The sequence below is a fragment of the Copadichromis virginalis genome, linkage group LG16 (genome assembly GCF_057382275.1).
Source record: "Copadichromis virginalis isolate Kocher_CV1m ecotype Utaka linkage group LG16, C_Virginalis_male_GT1.1, whole genome shotgun sequence".
Taxonomy (NCBI): domain Eukaryota; kingdom Metazoa; phylum Chordata; class Actinopteri; order Cichliformes; family Cichlidae; genus Copadichromis; species Copadichromis virginalis.
The window spans coordinates 23,352,210-23,377,603 of NC_140633.1; the positions used below are offsets into that span (position 1 = coordinate 23,352,210).

At 42.2% G+C, this 25,394-nt stretch overlaps 1 protein-coding gene across 2 annotated transcripts in view; it reads right to left on the minus strand.

Moving 5' to 3' along the window:
- Positions 1-380: 380 nt before the first annotated feature.
- LOC146690801 (ATP-binding cassette sub-family C member 4-like) overlaps positions 381-25,394 on the minus strand; it is a 39,070-nt gene continuing 14,056 nt past the window's right edge. Inside the window, exons 20-31 of one of the 2 annotated variants that reach the window (XM_085433897.1) lie at positions 24,010-24,089; positions 15,742-15,892; positions 14,985-15,062; positions 14,712-14,822; positions 14,504-14,604; positions 13,896-14,087; positions 8,237-8,392; positions 5,377-5,466; positions 4,745-4,917; positions 4,178-4,283; positions 2,768-2,902; positions 381-1,352 (exon numbers count right to left, since the gene is read on the minus strand). In XM_085433897.1, coding sequence (XP_085290023.1) covers positions 1,275-1,352; positions 2,768-2,902; positions 4,178-4,283; positions 4,745-4,917; positions 5,377-5,466; positions 8,237-8,392; positions 13,896-14,087; positions 14,504-14,604; positions 14,712-14,822; positions 14,985-15,062; positions 15,742-15,892; positions 24,010-24,089 — 1,451 coding nt within the window. In that variant the 3' untranslated portion in view covers positions 381-1,274. Of the gene's footprint in view, positions 1,353-2,767; positions 2,903-4,177; positions 4,284-4,744; positions 4,918-5,376; positions 5,467-8,236; positions 8,393-13,895; positions 14,088-14,503; positions 14,605-14,711; positions 14,823-14,984; positions 15,105-15,741; positions 15,893-24,009; positions 24,090-25,394 lie in introns of both variants that reach the window. The other variant, XM_085433896.1, reaches the window with a different exon arrangement.

Genomic DNA, 25,394 nt, shown 5'->3' on the forward strand with positions numbered 1-25,394 from the left:
CTGTGAATGTGTAATCACTGGCTTTGCGCTTGTCTGTATGAAGCCAAATTAAACAGCTCTTTTCTAAGAGAGCCGCTAATGACAAAATTACATTTTAAGACTTAATCATCTTATTGCACTACTGACATGTTAAAATAATAGAGTGCAAGGCCGCGCCACTTTACCACTGAAACAGAATTAGAAAATCACTCGACTCAGCACGATAATCACACGGTCGCTTCCTTTAACCGCTTACCAGTTTGTAGCATCGTGTTCAACTCCAGCTGTAACCACTGACCTGAAGCAAACACACCATTCAGGCAGCTGAGTGTGGAATGAGCAACAGCGGGGAGGAAACGCTGGTGAGTCAGTCTCACAATGAAGCAAAATGAAGCGAAACGTTCAAAACAATACTCTTTTATTAAATGAAATTTGAAACAAATCTAGTGTCAGTTACAAGTGAGCATTCCTCGCACTTATTTATGACTTAGAAACTGCAAAGTGCTTGAAATCTTACCTTCCATTTGTGTTACGAGCCGTAGACAAAGATGTAAAAAAATCAAACAGCGCGAATAATTACCAGGATATAAATAATCTCACTCGGTTCCATTCACATAATTACCTGCATAAAAGTGTTACATTCTCAAATAAAGTCGTTAATCAAACAAGCCAGGACAGAAAGTTGAGAGACATCTGGTTCCTTGATATTAGTCAGCTGTTGCCAACTGTTACTGGTCTTTGCTCACTAGAGATGAGGTAGACATAAAACCGATAGAGTCAAAGTGCAGGGAAACCATTCAATTTACAAACAGTGCAATTACTAGGAATCAATCGCGTGATTAAGGCACAATAATTACAGAAAGCATCCGTGTCCCCTCTGAGGTTCTCCTTGGCTTGTCAAGCATTTTTCAAGTAATGAAAAGACTTTATTCCTATAAAACAATGTTTTCTCTAAAAGAACAATTTAAGCCACAGGTAATTTATTGCACACAGAATATTGACATTCTTTTGAGCACCAGTTCCCCACTGTAGATACCCCAGAAGCCAGGACACACCTACATAAATATAGCCGTTTGCAATCAATAAACAGCCATGCAGTAATATGCTGTCAATGGAAGGCACAGCCCACCTCAGGCGTGTGCCTCCTTTCTGTTCCATACCACGGGTCTATGCTAATCAAATGGAGCGCACACTACACTGCACTAGGCCTGAAGACATTTAGGAATATCGGTGTGTCTGCTAAAATACTTGGTCACTGATGGCTAACACGAGGACCACAGCGACACTCCAAACCGTCAAAGGGACGTCTCGAAGATGACGCGGACGTCCTCGTCACGGCGCACGTCAGTCAGCCGCTTTTTGTTCGTGTAAACCTGAAAAGCGGATCAGGGAAGCAGTGTCACAGAACACAAGCACACTGTCCAATCTGAGCTACGATCTGTTAAGGCGCAATTTATGACAGATCCAGTCAGAGCACGGCGAGGGGATTTATCACCCACTGAAGCATACAAAAGTGGCTTATTTAGCCCAGTAAACAACTGTTAGATTAAAGGCAGGAAAATTTTTGGAGATAATTACAGGAATTATTTGTGGAGTTAATTTTCTCTTACGCTGGCTCCTAAGCTGCAAGCCGCTATTTAGAAAAGCCGGATTGCAGTGTTTGCGCCTGCAAAAGGCATGGCTTCTTTATGCCGAGCCGCTCTGACAGCTGAACAATTTCAGCAAGAAAGTTTGTGGAAAAAGAGGCAATGGAAGTGAAAGCTTGGCCATAGCTTGAGATATATGTACTGTCTACTCTGGGATTCTCTTTCAGCACGACAAAGGAGCTAGAGGTTGATATCAGATTATTGAATGTATTTAAACCTTGACTGACAACTATAGAAACTTGACACACAACATGCGGACTATCTCTGTATTTAATAAGTGGTGCTAGACAGTTATGGATGCTGCAGTAATCTGATCAAAGAAGAGCATCCTACAATAAAGAAAGGAAAACGTAAGGGCCCGAACAATGCCACTACCAATCCGCCAGTGTGCAGGGTAAGACGAAACCAAATAATACCACACTGTGCTGAGTCTTTGAAATCAGTATTTTACTCATTTCACTCCTCTGGCTGAGGAGATACAGTTCCGCTGATAAATTTGTGCGAGGGACAGAGAGAAAATGAAATGATGCCTACTTTTTCTTATTTCACAAAGACCTGTTTGAAGTTGCAATATGGTATCTGTAGTCCCAGACAGATGCACATAAAGTGGAATTGAACAATGAATAGCTGGCTCTTATCTGTTCAGTGTCTGAAGGGGAAATACATCACAAATGAATTTCACAGGGAAAAAATATGGACATTCTCTATTACAGTAATCCCCATAGAAAGTTTATCCCAAATCGCGATGAAGTTAAACCCAATATTTCAAAATAGATACAGTGCAAAGAAAGCTGCTTTTCTAGAATCATCGCTAAAATGATCTCAAAATTACATTATGAGAAAAAAGATTATACAGAGACTTTTTCCGATAATATCAGAGGATGTAAATCTACAAAGGGACAATTTCTCTCTTGAAATTAATGTTATGGTGTCGCAATGCTCCAAGTAGACACTTTAAATTAAAATGGTAATCAAGTGTCTTTGCATTGTCAGGGCTACACACATCTTCTGTTGCTTAGCTGTATTATTTTGGAGGTGAGCAATGGAGCCTGGAGTTAAGGGGAGAGTCTGGGATTACTGTGCAACGACTGGGCTCTTATTTAGGGACAGGCTTGTCCTGGGACAAAGGTGGATGTGGTTACCTGTTTGGCTGTGTGCAGGAGCGAGGCAGCCTCGGCTCTGCCTGTCTGTTGGACCATCTGGTAGAAGAGCCCATCCTGGTTCTGGAGCAGCACATATGGCTCATCATACTCCTGGATCATGCCAGCATCCAGAACCTGCAATCACACATACAATGGTGGGTGTGTGTGTGTGTAAGTGTGTGTGTTCCTGTGTCTGTATACTTTACTTTGGGGAAAACTGACATTTCAGCTGTTTCACTGCTGAGTGATGCAAGCAGACAGCGCAAGCTGAATGGGGAAACAGTAGTTCGGTGCACATAGGAACCATCTATTTTATGTGACTCATGCAACAACAAACACGGGTGCCTGTTTCTGCTCGAGAACGCCATGCACAATGAGGGTAACCTGTTAGCAGCGTGAAAGTCTGGTGCGCTGACTCTGACAGACAGGAGATCAGGGATTTATCCATGTATTTATCCTAGCGTTTCAGAGGCCTAGGGGTGGTCCTCAGTCAAATCCAACAATCACACCTTTAAGACTCGCTAGAAAATTACCATCATTTCTATGTCATCACATGCCATGTAAACCACACAAAGAATAGTGCCAATTCAGGCAGTTTGGAAAAGACTACAATTATATCACAGACAAATTTTAACAAGCTCGATCCCCTTACAGCGTTAATGAGCAGTTTGTTATCAGTAAAGCCCACTTTCAGGTAGTGTTTAGTATGAAAGGGAGACTTCTGCAGCTGCTGTCATAATCAAAAGTTTAGGAGCAGGCTACCAGGAAATGCAATTCGATTCTTGCAATTTGGACGATTCTTCCGGGTCCCAATTTAATTTTCCCAGAGTGTGTGACAGTCTGGGGGCATTTAACACGAGTGTAGGTGTGAAACAGTCCCCTCTCTGTGATATTTGCCTTATTTCAGCAACCCTCTCAGTCACCAAGCGGCCACCGGGCCGTGCCCCGTCCTCCATAGACTCTTAACAAATGCCACCACAAATGGCACTAATTGGCACCTCTGCAGGCAGTAGCAGGAAAGGGCCAAAGATCAAGTGGTGCAAGCGAAGGTTGAATGAAAGGGAATGCTGCGAGTGAGAAATCTGCCCAGCTGTTGCAAAATAAGGTAGCGGAACTGAAAATAAAGGACAGAGGTGTTTAAAAGCTGCTTTTGTTTGGCATACAACAATGAGAATGAATGTGAAGTGCATGTTTTGCAGGGGACCCCAGATTTACTCTACAAATTCTGAAAACACTGAATGCAATATTTACTGTAGCTGGTGAGATAGTACAAGGGGTTGCCAAAGTTTAAGAGGGAATATCACAAAGCTACTTGCAGAGCAATGTTGGAATGAACTCCAGCAGAAGAGTCTCATTTTAAAACCTTCACTAAAGTGCTTTACAATGGAAATTTACTGCTTTCTTACTTACCAGTATTCTGTCACAGTCAATGATAGTGTTTAGCCTGTGAGCAATGGTCAGGACTGTGCACTCTTGAAACTTGTCCCGGATAGTCTGCTGGATGAGTCCATCAGTTCTAAAGAAGCAGGAAACAAAACACCTGAGAACTGAAAAGCTCTCTTCCTATACAGCCTTGGGCAGGGATTTTACGCAGCACAGAACAATGGCTCATCAGCAGAGAAATATGTGCAGCAACAGACAGAAAAAATACAGAATACCACAGGACTTCAGCTTTAAAAAGACAAGTGTGGTATATTTTGTTACATTTTTTTTAATTGACTTGATTTGATCTTCACCAGGTGAGATTTAGACTTATAAACCCATATATTTTTATTATGTGTGTTAAACAAAAAAAAAATCTATGTTTGCACCGATGCTTTACCAAAATGATTTTAAGAAAAAAGAGAAAAGGTTTTATTCTATGCACTTAAAAATACCCATATTGTGTAGCACCATTGTACAGAAAAACAAGACACATGTGGAAGAGAGCGCTTCCACGCTGATGTATAATAATTTACTTGAGAAGTATAATCTGACCTTGGGTCCACATTAGCAGTGGCCTCATCAATAATGAGGATGCGGGTTTTCCGGAGGATGGCCCTGGCCAGGCACACTAGCTGCCTCTGGCCCACGCTGAAGTTAGAGCCCGACTCCGTCAGCACCGTCTCCAGCTTGCTGGGCAGCTCGTCCACCATGGCCTTCATCTGCACCTGCAGAGAGAGAGAGCTCAGCCCCTACCCTTCATTACTCCTGCATAAAGGCCTCCTGTGGGGATGTCTTTAAAGAGCCATCCAAACACACCCATTAACTGCCTGGCACAATGCAGGGCCAGGTCTACTGATGACCTTGGCCAGTGCTCTCTTGTGGCCAGCCTCTAGCTTTAATCCAGGCCACCAAACCCATTCAGAGACAGGACCAGGAGCTGAAGCCCTTCACTGTGGGGGAAGCCTTCATCCTGGTTGGCCTGACTGCCCAAACACATCTCCCCCAGCACTTTCAATGGTTACCCGTTACAAGCCGCACATTGAGCTGGGCCCCATGGCCCTAATGGGATTTCCCCCCATGACTTGTGGCGAGCAGGGAATCTGAATGGCAGCATTGTACAGGGGGACAGAGGGATCCCCCCCTGGGCTGGCAAGGGAGAATCATTCAGAGCCACGCTGGAGTACCTCTTGGAGTGCATTCCACAGGTCCTCATCTGTGTGCTGCTTGAAAGGGTCCAGATTCTTCCTCATGGTGCCCGTAAAGAGAACTGGGTCCTGTGGATAGATGGATATGGAAAGAGAAGGCCGTGGCCAGTTAAGATAATGACAAGGGGGAAGATGTATGAAAGGGTTAAGACAGGATTTATAGAAGAGTGCTAAGCAATGTGTGAGGGGAAGATGTTCACAAAGGCCTTGCTCCACTCAGGAGCTCTATTCAGTGCTCTAGCCAACTATGCTTCAGTAAGTTGATCTTTTTACTTGGAAAACCACAATGTGCGCATTGGTGCTGGTGGAGAATAGTCGTGCAAGGCTGTCTGAATGTATAATATGACACAAAAGGACTGTCAAGTTAACATTAAAATACAGAATAAGAAACCGTACTAACTAAATGTACAAGCATGTGTGAATAGTTAGGTTATCACATTAGTTGACTACCCTCATGAAAGGACAGCCTCACATCTCAGACAGGTAGGATGTCCAAGATATGTATTTATGGTAAGCCATGCACCTGTATCAAGGTTGAGCCACACAGCCCTCTTTAAGAGGGTAAATAAAGCTCTTTATTACAGTGTAAAGGAAAGAGCCTGTCCATGGGCACTGTTCCAACACGCCACTCTGTTTGTGATGAACTGATAAAAAGGAACAATCCCACATCATCTCATGTCAGGCCATATATAGTGTGCATTCATAAATCTTGCTCCAATGTTGAAGTGATTTACTCAGTAGAGGGCTCTCCTTGGACAGCATAAAGACCCTCTCGCTCACGGTACACCCCTGCTGCAGATAAGGTTTTTACATTGCATTTATGTCCACAGTGTTTGATCCGTGAGCAAAATAAGCAAGGTACTTAAATCGTTATAATGACTGTTTAAAGAAAAAAACAAGTTAATAATAATACAAGGCTGTTGAGTCTGCCACAGTTTGAGGTTGCACAGAGCAGCGACTGTCCATAACAAAAAGTGATGCTTCCATTGTATCCGCATCACAGTCAGAGGAACGCGATAACTCCAGCTTAGTCAAGATATGCATCTGACCTCGAATCAAGATACGATACGTTCATCTGGCAACTGTGAGATTAGACTAGGAGCAAAAGTAAAGCACACATTGAGTCTAAAAAGCTTAAAGGTTACAGAACTATTAATATATCCACACCTTTACATCTGTTCTCTTACAGGTCACCTTTATAACAAAAGAAAATGAAGCATACATTTGGGTGTGGAAGCACAGCAAAAATTAAAAAGTCATGTCTCAACAAGCCGCCATATAGGTCAGAAAGTGCAGGGCTAACTGCTCAATTTCAATCCAGAGAAAGTAAAGCTTTCAGGGTCTCATCCCTGCTACCTGTGCCTTGGAAAATGTTCCACCTCTTTACTTCCAATAAGCTTTTCCCTCTGTCACCAAAACACCACCTTGTCATTAAGCCAGCTGAAGTCCCAATTCAAACTAGTTCTGTGACACACTTTAATTGACGATTCAATGTTAGGTCGGAAAAACTGCTTTCAAGCACAGTTTTCTATACACCGATTATGTGCTCCACCAATTCTAAGCCCTCTGTTTGCCACAGAATTCATTTTTTTTCTCCTAAGTCATTCCTGAGAATTCAATAGAAACTGAAATGGATCCCTTTTTAATGCCATATGCTAATACAAGCTTATCATAATCAAATCTGTGGGCGTCAAATAATGAAACTCCTCAGCGGCAATGTATAGTTTACATATCAAACTCAAAATTCCAAATGAAAAGTACGACAACCAGCAATTTATGTCAAAAAATTTTTTCCAAGTGAAAGGTTGACTGCATATCATTTCATCGACGTCTAGCGGGAGAATAAAAAAAGGCTTTCAGATGAATTTGTGTAAATCCAAGAGTCTTCGCTCCATATATAAGTTTGTAATACTAACAACAGACTACAGAGAAACTCTACTCTCCCGAGTGCTGCCTACATAATGAAAATGCCATCCAGCATGTGATACAGATGAGATGAGCGTGCAGTTAAAGTTTTGACTCGTAACCTGCCACTTTGTAGCAGTCTCTCCCTCTAGGAGATGCAGAAAGAGTAAACAAAATCCCATCAAACATACATCACATCCATCGCAAACTAGTTTGGACTAAGAAGTGAAACTTTATCTGAAGTAGTAGCAATGCCAGAAACCTATCAAATCCACAGAAAAGCATTAATGAAACTGTTTTTGGGCATCTTGGCTGCACCCTAGAAATGTTTAAGACTTGAGCTAAGTGACGGTGTACAAGGGGACTCTGACTGTGAGGATGGGGGAGACTTCTTCTAAGCAGCTTTCCCATGTTTGGGGGGTAGAGGGCTAATCCTCTGTCAGGGATGGGGAACTGCTCTCTTCACAGTATAGGCCGTGGGAGTCTTCTCCCCTCCCTCCTCTCTGCTGACACTCACCCGCAGGCTGGCATTTTCTTAATGCCGTATCAGTTTCAACAAGCGGAAATAAAGTTAAACTGTCTCAAGGCATCCGTTTGTCTCACTTTCAGAAATCCCCTGAGTGACGACTGTAATTCTCCTCACTTGTTTTAGCTTTTTTTAAAAGCCAAGCGTCTAACAAGGGCAAAAGCATCCAGGCTTCTGTTACCGTCGTGCAGCTGACATTTCTGCCATTACTCAATCATGAGGAATCATGGGACCTTGGAGAAGGTGTCAAAGCAAAGCTGCTTTAGAACGAAAAGGTTAAACATGGTAGTAATTAATATATTATATTATAAGTAATATCTTTCTAACCTAGACTCACTGCAGATGATTATTGGTTACTGTGTTTAGTTACAAAACACAACTGCTGATACTGAAATTAAAGAAACGCACCTGTGGGATGATAGACATTTTCTGTCGCAGTGTGTGAAGACCAATCTCAGACGTCAGAAATCCATCAATCGTTATTCTTCCCTCAGGTTCTGCCAGCCGGAACAAGGCAGAGATCAGGGAGCTTTTACCAGCACCAGTGCGTCCAACAATGCCAACCTACAGTGGAAAGAGCTAGTATGTTATATCTGTAAAGTCTTAGTAAATGCCCACAAAAAACCCCATAAATAAATAAAATAGTGCTTATTATTTTGTCAGTAAGAGACCCAGTTGCCTGGCAAACTACAATATAAACCTTTGTACAATACTGGCATAAAAACTAAGGGAAGATTCTCTGTCCTATAATATTTATGTATGAAATTGTTTGTGTTTTACTAGACAGTCAAAATACTAAAAAGAAATGGTGGGCAATGGAGAAAATCCTTCTGTAAGCCTCTCTAACCCTCATAATCAAGATTTAAAGCTAAAAATATTTCCTTTAATCAAATCAAGTCATTTATATCTTAATCATATTTAAGTGCTTTAGCGTAATGCCACGTATAAATTCATTTGTAGCATTTGTGTTAGGGACAATTAACGTGTTTATAATTCAATTTAGCTATTTTTAAGTGTGCTATATTTATTTAGATCTGTGCTTATCTCATAAACACCAATGTGGGTGGGTTAGAAAAGTGTAGTTACTCATTTTAACCAACTGTAAAAGGTGACATAAATGGGGCTCTATAGTTTTGTGGCTCTTCTAAAAGTCACCCCATCAGAGTCAGCGTATCAAATCTATCAAATCTCATTGAACACACCTAATAAATTGGCCGAGTCAAAATTACCACTCACTCATACTTGTTTATGTCCAGTCCCCCAAACCCCTGACAGGCCATCACCCTCCTCCCCCTCCCTTTCTCCCTCCTCCCCACACCTGAAATTCACTGAGGAGATGATGGAGCGGGTCAATGCTGGGCTCAGATCTACCCCCCGTCCCAATCCCTTTTTGTCCCCCATAAACCCCCCACCAGAGCGGCCAAAGGTTCGCCATCGAGCCCCACCCTCAACAGAGCAATCGAAGTCACATTGCCCAGCCTCGCCCCCCTTAGTTCCTCTTCATGCCCTGTCTCCGCAGTCTGATGCGTGATGTGTGGAGGGTCCGGGCTGTGAGGATTATGGCAGTGATGACTTTTCCCAGGAGAAGCTGGGACCCTGTTTACTAGAAGGTTTTAAAATTTCTGTACTTTTAGGTGACAGGAGACATGTGGCCTGGTCAAAACACAGAGAGCTGCACTCTAAAAGATCTTTAAACATAGTAAACATACCTTGTGTGCCACAGACTGCTCCCAAACACGAGGGGACAAGTAATACCTCTAAAACACTTAAGTTGGCTTTATTAAACATTAGATCTCTAGCTGGGAAAACATTTTTAATTAATGATTTAATCACTGAGCACAGCCTTGATTTTATGTTTTTAACTGAAACTTGGTTGGACCAAAGTAACAGTGGAGCTGTTCTCATCGAGACGACCCCTCCTAACTACAGTTTTATCAGTGAGGTCAGGGCGAGCAGGAGAGGAGGAGGGGTTGCTGTCTTATTTAATGAATCATTTCAATGTAAGCAGCTATCTCCTGGAAGTCTTCAGTCTTTTGAATATGTGGCTTTACAGCTGAAGGCCCCATCCAAAGCTGTGTTTCTTAATGTTTACAGGCCTCCCAAATACTGCACAGACTTTTTTAATGACCTCAGTGAACTGCTGTCTGTGATCTGTGTTGATTTTGACTGTGTAATTATTGCTGGGGATTTTAACATTCATGTGGACAACCCTCAGGACAAAGGGACTAAAGACCTGAGTAACACTCTGGGCAACTTTGGGCTGACTCAGCATGTAACAGAGGCCACACATAATAGAGGACACACTCTTGACCTACTGATCTCCAAAGGCCTGAGCATTTCAAAGGTTACTGTGTCTGATGTGGGCCTGTCTGATCATTACTGTGTTTTCTTTGAAAGTAAAATCTCAGCCCACACAAATATATCAACAACAGTGATCACAAAACGGTGTATAACTGAACACAGTAGTGCAATTTTTAACCAGGTCTTCCCATTAACACCTGACCTGTCCAGAGGGTCAGTCAATGAGCTCGTCAATAGCTTCAATGCTAAAATGTTAAATGTAATGGATACAATTGCTCCCATTAAGGTGAAGGTTATCTCTGGATGGAAAAAGTCTCCCTGGAGAAACTCCACACTGGTGAAAAATGAAAAAAGAGAGTGTAGGAAAGCTGAGCGCAGATGGAGAAAAACAAACCTCCAGGTTCATTATGACATTTATAAAGAGAAACTTCACAATTATAATTTACAACTGAGGAATGCAAGGAAGTCCTACTTCTCTGACATCATCACTAAAAACAGTCATAATGCTCGGGTCTTATTTTCTACAGTTGACAGGCTAACAAACCCTCCTGTGTCAGTGGCAGCTGAACTTCATTCGACCATGGCCTGCAATGACTTTGCCAAATTCTTCACTGAAAAAATCCAAAAAAATTAGACAAGCAATTGGTACATCAACAGCAGATCCAGGATATGTACTGTGTCCACCAAAAAACTGTTTAAACACCATGAAACAGTTTCAACCTATTAACAGCAAAGACCTGGAGGACATCTTAGGTCAACTGAACTCCTCCTCCTGCTGTTTAGATGTCCTGCCAACAAGTTTTTTCAAAAAGGTCTCAAAGACTTTAGAGTCAGACCTGTTACAGATCGTCAACTTTTCTTTATTATCAGGTGTGTTTCCAGAATCACTAAAAACTGCTGTAATCAAACCTATACTGAAAAAGGACAATCTTGACAAGACACAAATGAACAACTACAGGCCGATCTCAAATCTCCCGTTTTTAAGTAAGATCATTGAAAAAGCAGTTTCTCAACAGCTCAGTTACTTCTTAAAACAGAATAATTGCTACGATGCCTTCCAGTCAGGTTTTAGACAGAACCACAGCACTGAAACCGCTCTGACCAAAGTGTTTAATGACATATGTCTGAATACAGACAGTGGAAAAATGTCAGTCCTAGTTTTACTGGATCTCAGTGCAGCATTTGATACAGTTGACCACAACATATTACTCAAACGACTGGAGAACTGGACAGGTCTTTCAGGAACTGTACTAAACTGGTTCAAAACATACGTAGAAAACAGGAAATACTTTGTATCAATAGGTAACTTCACATCTGAGCAGACAAGTATCACATGTGGAGTTCCCCAAGGTTCCATCTTGGGACCCCTTCTGTTTAACATCTACATGCTCCCACTGGCACAGATTATAAACAACAACAAAATAAACTATCACAGCTATGCAGATGACACACAAATATATATCACAATGTCACCAGGAGACCGAGGCCCTGTACAGGCTCTTGGTAAATGCATTGAGGAAATCAATGACTGGTTGTGCCACAATTTTCTCCAGCTAAACAAAAACAAAACTGAGGTAATAGTCTTTGGCGCCAAAGAAAAACGATTACAGGTCACCAGAGAACTTCAATCTATACATCTAAAAACCACAAACCAGGCGAGAAATTTGGGTGTAGTGATGGATGCAGACCTAAACTTAGAAAAACACATTAAGACAATAACAAAGTCAGCTTACTATCACCTCAAGAATATATCAAGGATAAAAGATCTGATGTCTCAACCGGACCTGGAAAAACTAGTCCATGCATTCATCTTTAGTAGGCTTGATTACTGTAACAGCATCTTTACAGGTCTACCTAAAAAATCAGTCAGACAACTACAGCTCATTCAGAACTCTGCTGCTCGAGTCCTCACTAAGACCAAAAAAGTGGACCACATCAGTCCAGCTCTGAGGTCCTTACACTGGCTGCCTGTCCGTCAGAGGATAGACTTTAAAGTTCTGATGCTGGCCTATAAAGCTCTGAATGGTTTAGGACCAAAATACATCAATGACCTCCTGACCCAGTATGAACCATCCAGATCCCTCAGGTCATCTGGATCCGGTCTTTTATCAGTTCCCAGAGTCAGAACCAGACACGGAGAAGCTGCATTCAGCTTTTATGCTCCTTATATCTGGAACAAACTCCCAGAAAGCCTCAGATCAGCTGAAACACTCAGTTTATTTAAATCCAGGTTGAAGACTCACCTGTTCTCAGCTGCATTTGAATAAAGCACCAAATCCACACTTTAAGCTTAAATTTCAAAACTTACATTTAACTACTGATTTTATCTACTGTTCTGATTTTATCTGTTTTGATTTTATATACTGTTGTTTGTTTGTTTGTCTGTTTGTTAATTAGTTAGTTAGTTTATTTGCTTGTTTTAATCAATTTTAAATCATGCTTTTTATTTGTTCTTGTTTCTAATGTCTCTGTAAAGCACTTTGAATCACCTTGTTGTTGAATTGTGCTATACAAATAAACTTGCCTTGCCTTGCCTTGCCTTGCCTATGTGCTCTATGGTACTACCCCAGGGTATGGTAACCTGCAGGCCATCACCCAATACTTTCTTTAAAGCACAAGGTCATACCATCCGCAGGTATCTGCTAATGCTGTACATATGTGTGATGGTAGTTAACACATAAAATGACAGTATAATATAGGTGTTTCCAGTATTTTACCAGACTTGGGATACCAAAGAACAAAAACTCATGCTGTGGGCTGAATCCAATGAACAGGAATCTTATTAGCATTGCACCGATTGCTCTGCTGAACTAGTGTCATACCATTTAGGTTTGTTATATGCTGTTGCATAGCCATTGGGCATGTGGATACAGAAAGATAAGTGGTTAGGCTGACAGGTAATAGAGAAGTAATGATATGCTTACTCTCTCATGCTACATCCATACTCTCATAGGAGCTATTAGAGTAACTCACATTCCGATTTTTAAAACACATAGGCCCTCCTACATGTGACAATTAAGCCCCACCCCCAGTACTTATACAGTAAGTGCCTACATGGACATTTAAAAAATTACCAAGTGCTTGTATGAGACTGAATCTGAAATCATGTCTCTGCATTCATCTGCTTTAACCTACATAAGAAGAATTCCACACTACATGAATGTAAATACACACCACAAAGTGAAAGGATCTTATACTGTAGATGGTAGGTGCAGGTGAAAGGGTGTCAGGGGAACTGTCAGGATGCACAAAGCCTTTTACCCCCAAGGCATGCGGTAGAGATCCCTCCCATGGGCTGTCAGAGCCAGGGCCTCTGCACTTATCAACCCATCCATTGTGAAATCAGCCGCCCTGGCCAACCGTAGCCATGCAAAATACACCCCCTGCATTAAACACAATTTCAATCATCCTCAACCATCTCCCTCAGCCTTCCCCTCTCTCGCTCTTCCTTCACCCCTCTTCCTCGGCCTCTCCTCTCTCTTATAGTGAATAAACAGTTGTCACCGTCAGGTAGCTCAAAATGCAAATTGGAGACAAATGGATCCACTTGAACAGTCTTAATTACATGATATGTATTCCATGAATCACAAATGGTATAGTCCTGAAGATTCAGAAGCACAATGCGGTGTCCCTTTAATAATTGATTTGAGAATAATGCCACATAAAAAAAGAATCACACCACACCTACTACACTAGCTGCATATCAACCTTAGTCATGGGCTATGCACTCCAGTAAGCATGCACAGGTGGGAATAAAGACAAGGACCTTTTCTCTAGATTTGAAGACAAGACTCAGGTTCTTCAGGACCAAAGGCTCACTGGCACTGTAAGAGAAGTTGACTCTGTCAAAAGTGATGCAGCCTGCTTTGGGCCAATCGCTCGGTGGCTGTTTGTCTGTCTCCCATGATGCCTCACTCTCCAGCTCTGCATACTCAACCACTCTCTCCACTGATGTCATCTGCAAAAATAAAGCATATAGTAGGCACTTCCTTAAAATAATTTTTCCTCTTTTAACTATTTTATGAATAAATAAATAAGCTGCTCCTATATAACTTCATGTAACAGAAAATCCCTATAATACAATTTAATAGATTCTTTAAATTGACCCAGACTGGATATAACAAACCTAAAGTGACAATCGTTCTACCTGCATTTTTTTTCTTATGGCCAGCAGTGGCTATTTATCTGGTTTAATAAATCAGTTAAAATCTGTATCTGTGACCACAGTGAACACTATGCTGATGAGTTTATGGCCTCAGTCTCTAGTTTCAAGCCTAATTTAATACATCGTGTTAATTTAGCAAATTATGGTCACATTTGGACTCAAATGGAAGTTAACCAACCATCGAACCCTTGTTCATCACGTGTTCTCACCATGTTCTCAATTTCTGCACTCTGTCTGACGCCCCACTGGAACATGCCTGTGAGCGTAACTGCATAAGACAGAGCCAGACCCACTGCACCTGGTTCCAGTCCTGTATTATCAAAGAAGTAAACATGCAGTCACACATCCACGAGTCCTTCCTCTTGCTTCTGCTAATAATGTCTCTTAGCATGCACAGAGTCAAAACCCATACAGTACCATCCCTGAGGTAAAGACAGCCAAAAGCAGTAATGGTGACAAAAACTGAGCAAATTCCATCGAGTCGCACGGCAAACCAGCGGGAGGTAGTCAGGAATAAGAACCAGGCCTCTGTTAACAAAGACAGATTCCACATGTTGCATATGAGGAAATACTTCTTAATACAGTCTGAATATCATGAATGGCTTTAGATGAGACTGATAATGGAGCTCATTAGATGTTGATGTCTTGCATATTTGACCTTATAACACAAATATGTCTTTTTTGTCTCACCTGAGTGAAGATCTTGATACTCATCAAACATTTGCTGGAACCTCTGCTGAACCTTGAAGGCGCGGATGGTGCTCAAGCCTTGAAGAGAGGAGGAAAGGTGGGAGAAAACAGGACTCCGAGCTATGGGAAATATACAAGGCAAAAAACCAGCTTAGCGAGGCATTTAACATTTTTAAGAGTTTTGACCAGATTTCTAAATACAATTATAGTGTCAGGGTACATTTAATACTAATAGTCTGAACTGTTCGGTTTTATTTTGCAGCGTATCAGTATGAGAAGTGAAAAATATGAATGTGTACTCTGTTATACTAACAATAATACAGGTGATGCCCCTGATTTTTAGCGTGATTTAAGGAAAGGTCGCCATTTAGCCGTCTTTTGTTTCAACTCATTAGACTTACAAACTCCTTAACAAAACCTAAATGCCTCCTTGAAGGATTCAAACAAAGCATTTGTTCTAAAAGATGATGCCACTTGTTAATGTCAATGTGCATTTTGGCTCTCAGCTTTGAATGAAATAAAGGAACTAAAGCTTGATGTGGCCTAGTCATGACCACTTGACATTTTTTCCTATTATATGTGAAGTCATGAACTCTCATCTTTTGAGGAAACTGCGTGTGACCAAGGCATAGGCCACTGCCATCTTTAGCCTTTATGCTAATGATCTCTGCCTTTTTCAATAGCCTATTAGCATTCCTGTAGTCTGTGCTTTTATTTCTTCCCAATCCCACACCACAAAAAATAAATAAAAAATTACTGGTAGATTCTAGACGCTTGATGTCCCTGGAGGTCTGCAAGAAGTAGCATCGCAGAAACAGGAAGACAACAAGAAGAGGAACAACAGGAATAAGAATCCAGGGGATGATGACAGCAGCTACTGCAATCACTCCGATGACTTGCAGAAATACCTGGGAGAAAAGGAGAGGAGTAAGCACAGTAATAACTCAACAGCATCAGCGTCAAAAGCTCTGCTTCTGTTGTGTGGGCTACCGATGGGGCAGTGAGGCTTATTTGTTAGGGCTGAACAAGAAAAACCTTTCAGCTATATTTGTGTGAGACCATCTCAGGCACATAGTAAGGTAACAGCAGGTTGTGGGACTGAGCTTAAGTGACTCACAGTGTGAAAAGAAAACGATCGCAGCGCTAATTCTCACTTAGTAGCAGGTGAGAATTTACCACTTGGCCACTGCAGCTCATATCCCTGGCTCTCTAGGGTTTTCCCTTCAACACTTCTGGCCTGTAAGCCTCCCTGGCAGAGCAGCCAGCCAACGGGCATGGCCACAGTGACTGGCAGAGAGCTCTGGGAACCACACTGTGGGTGTCTGATACATCACACTCAAACCACACAGCCCTCAACAACACAGTGACTCATCACCCGTGTTAATGGCTCTGTGACACATCTAGACCAGGATACCAGAGCTGCCTAAACAGGATTGCAGGCAATGAGTCTGACGGTTATCAGAGCACCTACACCTGCATAACGTTTAGAAATAACCACCTCATAAAGACTCATTATGACTATTAATCTTAAAGATAAAATAATCTTACCTCAGCCTATATTGATGGTAATTATCAGGCACTCAAGTATCATGTGAGGTGGCATATAAAGTTTTATTATAGAGATATTAAAATTGACATCACACAATGACTCAACAATCTGAATAAGAAAACATAAATGTAAATAATATTACCTTTGATACTAATACATAATAATTGCTGATTGATATATTTAAGTTAAAGTGAGCTAGCAAGGGTCGTTGCCATCAGTTACTTTAATACTGATACTTTTATTAAAGATCGTATTAAACACCAGTTGAGAAAAAAAATAAACTACTTTTGAGGAAAGGGTGCTGCCATAAAAAAAGAACACCTCACATTTTTAAGATTTTTGTTATGTTCACTTTATTTAGAAAATTATATTACATTTCAAAAGGGAAATGTAATCTACTTCAATTACATTTTTTTTACATTAAAAGTGTTGGGATATATTTACCTTGATACAACACTCAAAATAAATTTGTCTGTCTCATTGTTTCTTCAATCACCATCAAGTAAACTTGAAGTGAGCCACCAAACTTGGCACTGTGCCGGTACATCTTAAGGTTCTCATCTATGTTGCATATGATGTATTCAGGTTACCTAGCAACCAGCTAGCAAAGGGTTAAAGTTTGGGTGTAATTTTTCTTTTGCAATGACAAGTTCTAATTTGTATCAGTAAATCTTAATTTATACATTATATATAAATATGCCATCAGGTTGCCTGGCAACCACCTAGCAATCGGCTACCATGACACCAGAAAAGCATAGTATTGATTTAATTTTGTGGCCAACAGCATAAACACAGCAAAACAATACTGTAGCACAGACATGTAGTAGTAAAACATAATACATTACTAAAGATTTAAGAAAACACAGTTTTTGGTTTGTTTCCTTACTTTTTATTTGTTAAGCATTTTCACCAAGGAGAAGTAATGTCTCCTCTTTTAATTCCGAGTACTTTTTTTCTATAATACTTTTTTTTTTTTTTAAATAATCCTGCACTTTTTATTTAACAAGGGCACATGACTTCTGTTAATAATGTCTCTTGTTTACCATTGTGGTCTTAATAATTTCCTTTACTTGAAGTACAGTGGGGCAAAAAAGTATTTAGTCAGCCACCGATTGTGCAAGTTCCCCCACCTAAAATGATGACAGAGGTCAGTAATTTGCACCAGAGGTACACTTCAACTGTGAGAGACAGAATGTGAAAAATAAATCCATGAATCCACATGGTAGGATTTGTAAAGAATTTATTCGTAAATCAGGGTGGAAAATAAGTATTTGGTCAATAACAAAAATACAACTCAATACTTTGTAACATAACCTTTGTTGGCAATAACAGAGCTCAAACGTTTACTATAGGTCTTTACCAGGTTTGCACACACAGTAGCTGGTATTTTGGCCCATTCCTCCATGCAGATCTTCTCGAGAGCAGTGATGTTCTGGGGTTGTCGCCGAGCAACACGGACTTTCAACTCCCGCCACAGATTTTCTATGGGGTTGAGGTCTGGAGACTGGCTAGGCCACTCCAGGACTTTCAAATGCTTCTTACGGAGCCACTCCTTTGTTGCCCGGGCGGTGTGTTTTGGATCATTGTCATGTTGGAAGACCCAGCCTCGTTTCATCTTCAAAGTTCTCACTGATGGAAGGAGGTTTTGGCTCAAAATCTCACGATACATGGCCCCATTCATTCTGTCCTTAACACGGATCAGTCGTCCTGTCCCCTTGGCAGAAAAACAGCCCCATAGCATGATGTTTCCACCCCCATGCTTCACAGTAGGTATGGTGTTCTTGGGATGCAACTCAGTATTCTTCTTCCTCCAAACACGACGAGTTGAGTTTATACCAAAAAGTTCTACTTTGGTTTCATCTGACCACATGACATTCTCCCAATCCTCTGCTGTATCATCCATGTGCTCTCTGGCAAACTTCAGACGGGCCTGGACATGCACTGGCTTCAGCAGCGGAACACATCTGGCACTGCGGGATTTGATTCCCTGCCGTTGTAGTGTGTTACTGATGGTGACCTTTGTTACTTTGGTCCCAGCTCTCTGCAGGTCATTCACCAGGTCCCCCCGTGTGGTTCTGGGATCTTTGCTCACCGTTCTCATGATCATTTTGACCCCACGGGATGAGATCTTGCGTGGAGCCCCAGATCGAGGGAGATTATCAGTGGTCTTGTATGTCTTCCATTTTCTGATGATTGCTCCCACAGTTGATTTTTTCACACCAAGCTGCTTGCCTATTGTAGATTCACTCTTCCCAGTCTGGTGCAGGTCTACAATACTTTTCCTGGTGTCCTTCGAAAGCTCTTTGGTCTTGGCCATGGCGGAGTTTGGAGTCTGACTGTTTGAGGCTGTGGACAGGTGTCTTTTATACAGATGATGAGTTCAAACAGGTGCCATTCATACAGGTAACGAGTGGGGGACAGAAAAGCTTCTTACAGAAGACGTTACAGGTCTGTGAGAGCCAGAGATTTTCCTTGTTTGAGGTGACCAAATACTTATTTTCCACCCTGATTTACGAATAAATTCTTTACAAATCCTACCATGTGGATTCATGGATTTTTTTTTTCACATTCTGTCTCTCACAGTTGAAGTGTACCTCTGGTGCAAATTACTGACCTCTGTCATCATTTAAGTGGGGGAACTTGCACAATCGGTGGCTGACTAAATACTTTTTTGCCCCACTGTATATCAACATTTCTTCCAGCCATTAATGTGGGTTGGAAGAACACTTCCTAACCGAAAGGCATACGTTGTGTTCGACTGAAACCTCACACCCTGAAATTAGATACATCCAAAAAGATGAATCCTAAAACGTGGAGATTAGGATCATACTGTTACCTTCAGTGGACTCAGACTAGCCCAGAGAGATGAAAATTTAATTTAGCACCTTAATTACGGATGTTATCTGCTACTTAAGCACACATTTAAGCATGATCACTTTCAGTGTAGTTTTATGATGAAAAGCCAGTCAATTCCATTTGCAGTTCAGATAAGAGGGAATTACTAGTCTAACCATTGCAGTAGTGGAGCCCACACAATCAAACAGTGAGTCGAAGCTACTGAGCACAACTGATCCCAAGAATTTCACAGTACATAAGTTTCAATCTTAGCCTTGATGGAAGGCTACCAGACTGCAAAGTGAGATGGTGGCACACAGGCCATTACCGCGTGTTATCCAGCCTTCCCTTGCGGGGATCAAATATTAACTGAACAAATGTCTTATCACCTACACTGTTTTTCTTTCACTACCCAGTTGATGACTGGTGACACAGTGACACTGCTCATTCACATTTTGCTGGTTGGTTAATCTGAATTCTAATTGGGCCCATTTCAGCAGTGGCCACAAACGTCTGAGCCAGGCTGGCTTTATCTAACAGTGGGGTCATCTAAGGGGACCGTAGGAGGAACAGGAACCATTAGATACAAGCCTTGCCTCCTCCTGCTCCCCAGGGCCCACTGTCGCCAAGGCCCTGTTTGATGTGATCCATTTGCGTGGTTTGGCGCTTATCGTGTCAGGATCGGGGACACCGTGGCCCCCACCCACACTACACACAGATGACTCTGATAAGTGAGCCTACAAGTATACACCTCACCCCCTCAGACCACATCCATATCTCCTATGAAACCACACAGGAACAGAAAACTCCCAAAGCCACATCCCGCTGCACATAAAAGTGGATAAAAGGATGAAAGGTTTTGTATACAAACTGTTTAAATAAAGAATTAGCTCTAATAGCTCTTTAGCGAGAAAAGAAAGCTACCGCACGCATGCGATTCAGTCATTCAGGCAAACTGGGCGCACTGCTGTGTCCAAAGACCATTCAGATCTCTGCTGACCCTAATTGCTTTATTTTCTCAATTATTCTATCAGCTCTTTGATGTCCAAATAAATGTAGAAAATTGGAGTTAATTGCTATATTTGTGTTCGGCAATGATAGCGACTGTTGTTCACCAGCTGAAAATAAACACTTCGCTTTAATTAAACATCCCTCCGGACAGACGGAATCATTATGCTTTTTACAACTCCCTTTTTCATCCTCCCTTTATTTACTGACAGTGTGCAATATTTGCCACTGGGAAAGAAGTGCAAACAAAACAGGAAATGAGGGGTGAGCGTGGTAAAGAAAAATTCTCAAAAGAAGTCCTCTGTCATCGTTGGAATTTTTTCTTCTTTTTTTTTTTTAAACTCCACACTTTTTCTGTGACTGAGCAGCACAATAAGTTGCAAGGGTCAGTGGTACTGAAACAAAACAGGGCCGTTCCACTTGGGCTCTGGAACAATACAAGTGACCCAATCCATTCTACTCTGTGTTTGGGCTTTATTTTAGCATTAAATGCCCAGATGCTGTGGCTTTTCTTTGGGTGAAATGACTGTGGACACCTCCTTCACATTTTCCCTTTCTGGGCCATTTTCACTTCATAAAGCTGCAGTCAATGTGTTTTGTGTGTGGTGAGGAAGGTCTGACACATACTGTGGTGGTCTCAGACGCTGTCTACATTGGTGGCTCAAGTAGTCCTAGGATTAGGCCTTTGTGTGCTGTGAAAAGGTAAAAGAAGTCACTTATTTGGGCTCAGTCAAGCTGCTGATTTCCAACCCCATTTTGGAAATAAGAGAAAGGCTTTGAAATGTGGTCTCCCCTCACTCTCTACTATAAATCACTAGTGTCCAGCAAATTCATTCAGCCTTTTTTTTCCCTCCTGAAAACAACACACACACACAAAAAGCAACAATTCAGAAATACAAAAGTCAGCCTAGAATTCATTGTCCTCGTCATTCTGACGTGAGGTGAGATTCAAGATTAGATTGGGACTTTGTTGTGTCAGTTCCCAGGCTCAAAGGGCCCTGGGTCTGGCCTGCATTCTGAGTCAGACCAGCTGAGGTGCTGGACCACAGCATCATGGGAGACCACACATACTCACACGGGAAGCTTTTGCTGGCCGGTGCTCGCCATCAAATGACCATGTGTGGTATTGCTGAGTGGCCAGTTAAGCGCACACAAATACACACGCAGGGTCACATGATGATGTTTTCCTCTGTTTCGCTTTATTTTTCAGGGAGACAAGCATAGGTCAGTGATCCTAAGGCCGCCGCTCACCTTTCTGTGTCACAAAGGCACTGTCATAAAAACAATGCTCAAAGAGGGTTAATGGCACAGCCTATATATGTTTCCACTGGACCATCTTCTGTGTTTCTCAGGCTAACCTGTGTAATGCCTGGAGCCAGTGCAGTCTTTAGTCGCCAGCGTGGTAAAGAAGCAGAGAAAGCCAGGTGAAATCCCATCCTACAGCGTCCACGATTACGTCAGCAGTTCTCATATCCCACAAAGCCACTAAAGAGGCCTGATACACAATGTGCCACAATATAGAGACTCACACAACGATCCACCCGCCAGTGTTTCTTTAGACAATAGCTGTCTTTTCTCTGCACTTGTGTGCGTGTTCAGCCCTTCAGTGCTTGGTTTGTCTCTGTTTCTTTTTTTGCTCTTTCTCACACGCACACAAAAGGGTTTATTGCCGTAATTTGTTTATTCCCGTCTTTATAAGGAATTAGCGTTGGCAAGAGCAGGCTGGGTCACACTTAAGTCAGCTGGTGTCTTAGTGAAAACATCCGGACAAACTGAATTTTGCCTGGATAAGCAGGGCTATAAATGCAGTGCAGGTCCCAACAGTTGGTGGTGCGACTTGGTCAAGAGCCTTCACACAAAAATCCGCTGAAAGACCCCTGTACTCACCCCCTATTGTCTTGGCCTCCTCCTCTGCCCTCTCTGTGAAAATAGAGGCAACCCAGGATTTAAAGGTCAAGTCCACACAAAAGCTGACAGTTCCCAAAGCCTGAGGTGTTTTTAATTGACATTTCTGTCTTTGTCCCCTGACCATAAAGATGGAAGAGAAAGAGGCTTTTCCCCCAATATACTAAATTACTACTAAATGAGACCTGTGAAAAATAGGGCTCTGGGGTGTAACCAGGTTCCCCCAGCTTGAGGGAATCCCCTTGTTAGGCAGGTTTGGGGGGCAGTGCTGAAGGGCTGTGAAGTGCTTACTCCACCATAGAAAGGAGGGGGGAGAGGCTAAGGCACAAATCCCCACACAGAAGCGGCCTCTCTCCATAGAAAGAGATAAACCAGTTAGGGCATTGTTTATGAAGTTTCACTTTATTCCCTTCTGACAACCATTTAGACAATAACTATGGGGAAACGTCCCTCCACGAATGAGCAACAATAGTGGAGATCAGCAGCTTTTCTCAACAGCTAATACTTTGATAAAAAAAAGAGTGAAAATCTTCCTTCCTGAAAGCATTAAAGGCTGCTCCGTGAAAGACACCTGCAAACAAGAGCAGAAAGCAGCACAAACAAAAGTGCTTTGTCCAAAGGATGCTACCTTTGTCCACTCTAACAATCACATCCCACTTTCAGCTACAGCAAAAGACTAATGCGCACATATCCAGTCTGATTTTGACATGGCCTGGTCTAGATTTTATTTCTTTTACATCAAGACACAGTTAGAAAAAAGAGGAAAGCAGGAGAAATTCAAGTAAAAGTGCACAGCTGAAACCCATCTGTGTTTTATGTCAGGACGTGGTCTACTCTCACTGTTGTTGGTTGGACCTATTGGCCCTCTACAAAAGTTATTATTTTACTTTAACCATTATTCACCTTATTATCAAAATGAGGGGAACTATAGCAGACAAAAAGCTTTTGTGCGTTTATTCTTTTGTGCTTTCAGCATTTAAGATGGCTTTTGTCTACTGTGAGATGGGTATCTGCCACAAACATCATTCAGGCATTGTGGAGGGGGGATTCATTTTCAGCGCGCCTTTGTTCTATTCTTTGGCCCGAACCAAGGAGCCACGCCTGCTCCTCTACCTCGAATTGTGCAGCGAACATTCCCTTCTTTGTGGCGCTAGGTGCATGAGCTGGCTCATCTCCGCAGGGTTTCGTGGGAGATGGCTGTCATGGTGGCAGGGTGGCATTTGGTAACCTAACCTGGGCTTGCATCAGGGTGGCCCTTGGCTAGCAGGTCAATAAGACCTGTTAAGCATTAAGCGAATTGGGCTAAGAGGCGAAAGTCCAGGTGTACTCCTGTAAACACTTCATGTCAGACTTTTTCTCTTTGCCACTCGACACAATATCCTCACTTCACCCTCTCCTGACATTTCCACTATTTTCCCTTCCACATCTGACCCATCATGTGGCTTTATTTCCTCTTTGGTCCCTTTCTCTCTTCCAATCACTTCCTTATTCTCCTTACACATTCTCTGAAGATGCCACTTCTGTTGTGCCACGCTGAGGGAGCCACACCCTCAGCCTATGTGCACACTTTTATTAAATCTGTGCAGGCGCTGGGCTGCGCTGGCGGGTAATCCTACAGTAATTGTTTCCAGATTAGGGGACCCGGACCACAAAGCAGGTTTAGCCAGGCATGAAATGGCCTCCCCATGCTGCTGCGCCAGCAACCAAACCTGCCGAGGTGAGACTCACCTGGATAAAGTCCACAAACGTCCATGGAAGCAGAGAGTCCAGGTAACCGATGTCCTTCGAAAACCTGTTGAGGATTCTTCCTGAGAAAAAGCACAACACAAAAGAACAGATTAAAAAAATATCTCTATAATAGAAACAGCATTTTTCTTATATTGCCAATATTGTTATGCCATTTGTACAACAATAATAGTGCACTTAAGCGAGCTGAAAAAATAAGCAATTCCTTGAATATTTATCATATTAAGTTTTTTACTGTTACAGGTTCAGATATGACATTCGGAGCAACAAATCTAAACCAAATGCAGATCTGCTTTATCCATTAACTACTCTGCATTCATAAAAACAATATTTTGTTAGTTTCAATTCCGTTCGTGTCTTTAGACTATTAAGCAACTGTTATCAGAGTCCCCTTAATAGAACAGAGGTTACATACAGTGTGATATCAAATGGAAAACACAGGCCTATCTAGATTAAACAATGAATCATTATTTATCTAGTGATTCATAAAGACTGTCCTACTCTTGGCTGAATACACGAGGGAACCTTTTGTTAGGGAACAAAAGGCCAACAGAAGCTGCGTACCTGCCTTTATGTTCTGACTGGCAGTGTCAGTGACGTTAATTGAGTTGCCTCCAATCTGCTCGGTCGTTCATTATTTTGGCTAGTGCTCTGCAGGTGCTGTGGCAGCCCCTTATTGTTACTCCTTTAGTAACTTTGCTCCACTATTCTGATCCCACAGCACATAAGATTACACTCCAGCTGCTTTCACACACTGTGTACTGCAGGGTCACTGATAGCCAATCCCCAAAGCACACTTCCTTAAAGGCAGGCAAGACAGAAAGGCTTTTACTATCTCTGTCCCTGAAGGAAGACCCCTGGTTCTCAGAGGCAGACAACAGGTACCAGAGCAGCGGCAGCACTGCCACAGCTTGAACTCTTCTAAGGTCAAAAGACACAAACAATCTGCAGTGTGCCTAAAATACGGCCATGATGTTTGTTAATGTATTTAGGAGAGCAGCTGTATTCCACTATGACAAATGGCTATGCACACAGTAATATCTGTCTGACGTCAATGTAAATAAAGCAGTACTCACAAAATGCAGGGTGCAACCCCTGATAGAGTTAAACAAACCAATACAGGCATGCAGATGAGTTTATCTAGGCTCACAGAATACACCATGGAATAGGGTGTGACTTGGTAAAAGAAAAGAGAAAGGAAACACTGAGCAACATGGTGGCAGAATGTGGTGGCATGGCACTCTGGAGGCGTGGTGGAGCCATGGCACGGCTGACCTAAAACTTGCCTCCGAGCCTCTTAGTCAGTCCTACGGAGGTGGGCCCTGTAATCACCTCTCTCCACGGCCGTAAGCAGCTTACAGCTTTAT